This window comes from Zea mays, chromosome 8 (assembly GCF_902167145.1).
Source record: "Zea mays cultivar B73 chromosome 8, Zm-B73-REFERENCE-NAM-5.0, whole genome shotgun sequence".
Lineage (NCBI taxonomy): Eukaryota > Viridiplantae > Streptophyta > Magnoliopsida > Poales > Poaceae > Zea > Zea mays.
Window position 1 is genome coordinate 177,696,216 of NC_050103.1, and position 7,830 is coordinate 177,704,045.

Below are 7,830 nucleotides of genomic sequence, written 5' to 3' on the forward strand. Positions count from 1 at the left end.
ATGCAGATGCTTACCTTTGCATTAAAATGGTGGTTCCTTGTTACTGTAACCAGCTGAAAGAGAGAAAAAATATGCAAGATGCAGTGAAGGAGATGAACTGCAATGAACTCTCTGACATCTATAAATTTCTGACATGTAAAACTCTCTATCATGCACAAATTAAAATCCTATGGAAGGATAGACTGAAGGATTGATTTTCAGTATTTCTCTTAGTTGTGTTAGCAGCCAAGTAATATATGTTTAACTAAATAGATGCAGTACTGTCTTGGTTTTCAGTCCAGAAGGTGAATGAGTGTCAAGTTAACAATTCCAATAATAAAATTGACATTGCCCGCATCTGATCAGCAACCACATATCTCGAAATGACTTGTAGGATAAAAATAAGACAGAGAACATCGCATTAATAGATCTAACAACATTGGATGTCCCTGATTCATGCTGCAAACTCTAATGCAATAACAAAACATGACCGTAAGAGTGAATTTCAGTGTTGACGCACCTAATGAGTTGAACAAAATGCCAGCCTGATGCCATTAAGATTCCTAGAAAAACAGGCACGATAGATGATGTAGCAGTAGCCGCAGCAGTAGAGGAAGTAGGGAGGCAGAGCTGGTGGAGCCACATCCAACCTACCAAGAAATGAGCAAGACTTTTAAGCATCCATACTTTTTTTACCATCAACACTGATATTCTTTTTTTCACAAGTGATGAATACCTAGGCTGGTCTGTAGGCAAGGGGAAAAATCAAACATATAGACTAAATGAAACTTAAACAAAAAACTAATTACCCAGACATAGCAATTGACCCGAGTGTTTAGCCTTGCAATATTTTTTTGCTTCAGTCGTAATTGGACGACATCTATGTTGAGGCATGTTAAAAAAAATTAACTTGCTCCACACAGGAGCGAAGCCGCAACACGGATCAGAGGTGGAGGGCAGGCATTCGGAGCTCACCTCGGCAGGCGGGCAGTTGGGAGACTTGAGTGTTCTCTGGTATACAAAAATCTGATCATAAACCTTGCTTCCATGTACTGCATTTAAGAGAGACTAATAGCATAGTATCCCTGTTTTATGAGTTCTAGTGTGTGTCTGGTGATATGCTCTTGTTCCCTGTTGTCTATTTAAATACAATGTCCAATTCAGTATTTATTTAGGCCATGTTTGGATATTTGGAATTAAAATTTATTCTAATAATCATAATTTATACATAGATCAATTAAGCTAATATGGTTATATGTGGAATATATTTGTAAACTACTGTTAGACATATAAAGGAAATACTTACATGTTGCATTTCTATGTATACTACTGTTATTTGATTGTCTGAAGTGATCTATGCATCGATCATATGACCAGAGAGTAGATATCCTCTGGAGGCATCTGCCTTGGAAAGCTTTAGATGTCTTCTATTTGTCCCATGTCTTTTTCCCGGTCCCTGCCCATGCACAAAATGGTACCATATTCAGAGTTTTAAAAACATGCATAGCACGTTGAAATGGTAGGCGCAAACTTTGATCTGTAGAAACCGAAAACATGCATAGCAACTTGCATAAAACATATACATGTTGCAAAAAGTATGCATCAATAGTAGGTATGGGAATATAAATGTTGCTGAAAATATACAGGTTGCAGAAAATGAAAATCTATACAAATTGAAAACTGCCATAGAAATTGAAATTTAGTACAAACTGAAAAGGTAGATGTCTATTTATATGAAGTGTCTGTTTATGTTGCAAAAATACGCAGGTTGTTCAAAGTGGTGTAGGCTGAATTCTGAATTTTCAGATTTAGAATAGTGCCTAAGTCTGAATTTCAGTGATTGTGACAGACTTTGGAGCTTCCTTGTGCTGTTGTGCATAATCCATAAGGTTTTGAACTATGGTTTCTATAGAGGAATTGAAGACCATAAGTTGGTGTATAAATGTATTTAAGGGTGATGGATATGATCCTACACAAAAAGTGGAGAAAAAGTTGACTGAAAATGGACTATTGGGTTACTCGTGACTGAAATTGGTTCAGTTAATTAAAACTGAAATTCAGTAAAAGGTACCGATTTTGGAGCTCATTTGTGGCTAATCCATTTGGTTTTGGGCTAAATTTTATATATATAATTTGAAGATCACAGTAAGGTGAACAAGTTTATGCAAATAATTGGTCTTGTTATTGTGTGTAATTTGGAGATAATAGTGTTACGAAACTCCCTGTCAGATTGGGTGCAGAGCTGTTTCAGACCTCTGAAACTGAATTTTCAAAGTGGTGTAGGCTGCAAATTGTGTATCTATATGCAGATAGCAGAACCTGTACTGAAAGTGTACAAGTTGTTTGTAACACTGAATAAAGTGAATAAAGTGTTGTATGTAATCAAAATAAAGTGTTGTCTGTCAAGTGGTTTGGTTTGTGATAGAACAATGTCTACATATATAGAAATTAATTCTCTAGCAACTGATCTCATGCACTCTGAACTCTTGCAAGCTTTGTAACATTTCCAAATTGCTTCAACCTGATAGGCCTCTGTGATTGCAGAATGAAAGGCCTCTGTGTTTCATCCAAAGTGGGTGCATGCATCAATTTAGTAACAGAAATTCACCGCAATGGGTGTACCAGCCAAGCCAAAGAGTCTAAGTTACAGATTTTGAGGAGGCAGAGTGGCTGGGAGGGAGTCTCATTTCAGAATAGGTCCTATGTTGAACAACGCATAAGCAGCTTCTCCATGCTAAGTAGTCGAGCAGAATAATATGCGGGCAATGACTCGTACCAGCTGTTGGGCATATCGGAGCGGGGCATGCCGTCAGCCTTCTTCGCGTGGCGGTCGCAGCACGGGACGTCGCTGGTGGGCATCCTCTTCTCTGCGTTGGGCGTCCTTGGCGTAGACAGGGAAGTAGCTCGGCGCGACTTCCGCCCGACGTCCTTGGGCCACCGCGAGGCCCGTGTGCCCTGGGACTGCCTCACATGGAGCTCGGCCAGGTTCGCGCTCTCCTATCTCGCACCGACACCTGGGAGCAGCAGGGCCTGCCGTCGCACGTGATGCTCAGCGGGACGATGCGGCCAAATCCTCACCAGGTTATGCAAGGACAAGCACAGCGTGTGGTTCAACGCACACGTCGAGGTGGAGCGTCTTAGCCTCCATGACTACCACGCCGTTCCCGCCAAGGAGGGCCTCGCTGCCGAATGGTACGCCTCGCAGTAGGGTATGGCGAGGTTTCGGGGGGATCTCGCGCCGAGATTTCTGTGGTGCACATGGAAGAGGGCAATTCATGACGGGGGCGGACAACGCGGGAGCGGCGGGTGGGTGTGCGGGGCAGGAGCGTTGGCAGAGGCGGGGACAGGTGGGGGCCTTCTGGGTGTGGACGCCCACGGGCTGGGGCTCCGTTGAAGGGATGGGGGTGGGTGGGTGGGGCGCGGCCATCACGCCGGGAAGGGGGCGACGCGCGTATGGTCCGGCGTAGTCATCGAAGCCTGGTTGTCAATGGAAGGAGACACTGAGGTTGGAAGGGGAAGGAATGTGGGCGGGGAATGCAGGGTGCGTGATAGAGGCGAGACAGAGCGGGGCACGGACGCTGTGGAGGGAGGGGCACGGTGCCGCTGCTTCGGATCGGCGGCGATCTCGGGAGGGATTTGCGCGAGTGCAGAGGGTTGCTGACGCTGACGGGACGGGGGCACGGTGGGAGTAGGCGGGGGCATGGTGGACGCCCTCGTTATGCTCTTAAGAAGTAGTATAGATTGAATGCACTGGAGTGGATCCGTTTGGTAGATTAATCTCTCTATTTTAATCTTATTTAATCTTTAAACTGCTAAGGGCTTGTTCGGTTATTTTCAATTCATATGGATTGTAGGGGATTGATACGGATTGGGAGGATTTTTTTGACTTAGGCTCTGTTCCGCAGGCCAGAGTTGAAGCCAAACCAGCCCAAGATTGAGTGGATCTTAGGCTGTCACTTATTCCGGGTAGGCAGCCCACTTTCAGCATAGGAATTAATCCGGATAGTTGGTCACCTGGCTTTATTATGGGCTAAGAATTGAGGCGGAGGAGTTAAAACCAGGCGGCTTTGTTTCTGGCCTAAGACAAACGAACAGCTCTAGCAAGCTACATCAGATTCTAAATCAGGCTGATTGGTTCCGCCCAGAATGAGGCCCGGAACAGGCCGTTCAGACCAAAACGAACGCAGCCTTACTAGGGATTAAAACTCCCTCAATCCCCATTAATCCATATGGATTGGGGTAGAACCGAACAAGCCCTAAATGGTGGGACTAAAACTGTGACTAAACTGTTTTAGGGTCTGTTTGGTTGGGCTGTGGCTGTGGAAAAAGTTACTGTGAGCTGTGAGCTGTGGAAAAAGCTGTTGTAGGCTGTGTGCTGTTAAAAAGCTAAAAATCGTTTGGTGGAAACCACTAAAATTCGTTAAAAGTTTTTCAATATATGTTTTCACAGTTCCATCCAAAAGCCACTAAAAGCAGGTTCAGGGGTGCTTTCAGTTTTGCACTACGAGAAAGTCGGCTTTTAGAAAAAGCTGCTTCCTGGATCCAGCCCTTTGGTTGGCTTTTGGCTTTTAGGGGGCAAAAGCCAAAGCCAAAAGCCAAACCAAACACACCCTTAGTCTCTAGTCCCTTAAGGGTGACTAAAAGATACTAAACCATATAAATTTCATTTTTTGCTCCTTCTTTATTTCAGTTGCAGTAATGACGGAAGAATGCTAAGGAGTATTTTAGTCCTCTTATAATTCATTTAATGTGTTTTAAATAGTTTTAGTCCTAGGACCAAACATGGTATGTACTAAATTTTAGTCTCCTAAATAAATTTTAGTCCTTAGACTAAAAAAACCAAACATGACCTTAATAAATTAGTTGGAGACATTTAAACATCCTATATAATAGTTTAACTAATAGCTATTTTTAGTAAATTAGTTAATAGTTAGTTAGCTATTTGTTAGCTAGCTAATTCCACTAGCAATTTTTTAGCCAATTAACTACTAGCTCTAGTGCATTTGAACACCCCTTAATTAATCTAAAGTATTAAAAGACGCTTATGTTTGGGCTCCTCCCCGCACTTGACGGGCTCTCGGTTGCACGCGTGCCGGCAAGTGGCCGCACACTACGTGCCTGAAATTTTACTTCAAATCAACAAAACTGCGAGTGTTGCATCCGTCTTTCTTTCCCAAGTCCCAGCTCGACCGCCGCATTCACCTCCGCCTGCGCAGACCTTCTCCTCCACGGTCGGCCCCGCCTCCGCCTCCCCTCCTCCTCCATAGTCGGCCCCGCCTCCGCCTGCTTTTTGTGAGTGTTGTGTTGTCCCTCACAAAACTAGGCATCCCACGGCGACAATGGCCACTAGTGACAGGCCCCGTCGCTTGACGCACAAGGCCGACCTAGTTTCACTCGATGCCACGGCCGCCACGGGTCACGTGCCTTCCACCAGCTTTCGTCCGAAGGCCCCTAGACCCATAACAGTGGTTGTGTCCAAGATGGAGCCAAAGCTAGAGGCGTTTCCAGTGCCGGAGCCTGATGCTAACCCCGCTCCACCGCTGGAGGTGGACGTGGCGGTGGACGCTCCTAGGCACGGGGATGGGGCAGACAAGGAGGACTTTGTCGTGCGCGAGATAAATGTGTACTTCAACCCCAGGCCCTTACAAGACCACGCCAAGGGAATATGTCGGCAAACCCCTTATCTATGTGACTGCAACATTTAGAGGACGCTTTGTTTGCTTAATCTCGATCATTCATTTCAGCAGTGCAATTGTGGTTTGATGAAGGTTTGCAAACCCTGATTTAGACCTAATACTCATTAACATTGTTGGGGGCTATTTGTTTGTGGAATAGATGTGCACATATGGGGATTGTGGGTTGAGATCTCTATTTACGTGTGCTTTTTGGGGTATCAGGTCATGGTGGGTGTTATGTCTTGGTCATTCAAAGCCAAGACCAAATGAAATCCAAAAAAATTACGCTATATATTTGGGTATGATAAACTCTCTTTCCTATTTGCCAGTCAAGACAACTCTTTATTTGATATGTCAAATATTAGTTACTACATCTATTATTAATTATATAGCTCATTGGAGAAGACATAATTCTAGCATACTCCAAGAACACATTTTTTGAACAAATTATCATGTTACTGAAATTCTAAGAAACATGTCATCGATAAACAAGTTAAACATGTTGTGGCATTTCTTTTGTGAAATGTTTCCTATTTAAACTGAAAAGCAAGAAGTCTAGGAATCACACATCACCTACTGAAAGGGAATTAGGCTTACACCTAGTTCCTAAATAATTTTGGTGGTTGAATTGCCCAACACAAATATTGGACTGACTAGTTTGCTCTAGTGTATAAGTTATACAGGTGCAAAAGGTTCACATCTAGCCAATAAAAAGATCAAGTGTTGGATTCAATAAAGGAGCAAAAGGGCAACCGAGGGCACCCCTGGTCTGGCGCACCGGACTGTCCGGTGTGCCACCGGACAGTGAACAGTACCTGTCCGGTGCACCAGGGGACTCAGACTCCAACTCTTCACTCTCGGGAATTCTCGGAGCCGGCGCGCTATAATTCACCGGACTGTCCGGTGTGCACCGGACATGTCCGGTGCTCCAAGGAAGCTCGGCCTCCTGAACTCGCCAGCCTCGGGTTCGCGCGGCAGCCGCACCGCTATAATTCACCGGACTGTCCGGTGTACACCGGACTGTCCGGTGTGCCAGCGGAGCAACGGCTCCCTGCGGCGCCAACGGCTCCCTGCGGTGCATTAAATGCGCGCGCAGCGCGCGCAGAAGTCAGAATCGCCCATGCCGGTGCACCGGACATCAAACAGTACATGTCCGGTGTGCACCGGACACCCAGGCAGGCCCACAAGTCAGAAGCTCCAACGGCTAGAATCCAACGGCAGTGATGACGTGGCAGGGGCACCGGACTGTCCGGTGTGCACCGGACTGTCCGGTGCGCCATCGAGCAGACGCCTCCAGCCAACGGTCACTTTTGGTGGTTGGGGCTATAAATACCCCAACCACCCCACATTCATTGCCATCTAAGTTTTCCAACTTCTAACCACTTACAAGAGCTAGGCATTCAATTCTAGACACATTCAAAGAGATCAAATCCTCTCCAATTCCACACAAAACCCTAGTGACTAGTGAGAGTGATTTGCCGTGTTCATTTGAGCTCTTGCGCTTGGATTGCTTCTTTTCTTTCTCACTTGTTCTTGTGATCAAAACTCCATTGTAATCAAGGCAAGAGGCACCAAGTGTGTGGTGGCCCTTGCGGGGAAGTTTTGTTTCCGGCTTTGATTTGAGAAGAGAAGCTCACTCGGTCCGAGGGACCGTTTGAGAGAGGGAAGGGTTGAAAGAGACCCGGCCTTTGTGGCCTCCTCAACGGGGAGTAGGTTTGAGAGAACCGAACCTCGGTAAAACAAATCCGTGTGTCACACTTCATTATTTGCTTGCGATTTGTTTTGCGCCCTCTCTCGCGGACTCGCTTATATTTCTAAACGCTAACCCGGCTTGTAGTTGTGTTTATATTTGTAAATTTCAGTTTCGCCCTATTCACCCCCCCTTTAGGCGACTATCAATTGGTATCAGAGCCCGGTGCTTCATTAGAGCCTAACCGCTCGAAGTAATGTCGGGAGATCACGCCAAGAAGGAGATGGAGACCGGCGACAAGCCCACTACAAGCCAAGGGAGCACCTCATCGGAAGAGTCCCGCACCAAGAAAAGGGAGAAGAAGAAGAACTCCTCCAAGCGGAAGGAGAAAAGATCTTCCTCTTCTCACCACAAGGAGAAGAAGGAAAAATCTTCTTCTCACAAGCCGCATCGGAGTGGGGACAAGCACAAGAGGATGAGGAAGGT

The 7,830-nt window shown here is 45.7% G+C and overlaps 1 protein-coding gene across 1 annotated transcript; it reads left to right on the forward strand.

Annotated features, from left to right (window-relative positions):
• Positions 1-1,319: 1,319 nt before the first annotated feature.
• LOC100279413 (uncharacterized) lies at positions 1,320-3,140 on the forward strand. The gene is made up of 2 exons (XM_008656575.3): positions 1,320-1,453; positions 2,759-3,140. The coding sequence occupies exons 1-2, from the start codon at positions 1,336-1,338 to the stop codon at positions 3,118-3,120; spliced, it is 480 nt and encodes a 159-aa protein (XP_008654797.1). The 5' UTR covers positions 1,320-1,335; the 3' UTR covers positions 3,121-3,140.
• Positions 3,141-7,830: the final 4,690 nt, after the last annotated feature.

Excerpts from the sequence above, each read along its gene's own strand:
- LOC100279413 (XM_008656575.3), top strand. The coding sequence starts at position 1,336 with ATGCATCGATCATATGACCAGAGAGTAGATATCCTCTGGAGGCATCTG. Across the intron at positions 1,454-2,758 it reads CCCTGCCCATGCACAAAATG|CTGTTGGGCATATCGGAGCG; the intron begins GTACCATATTCA and ends GACTCGTACCAG.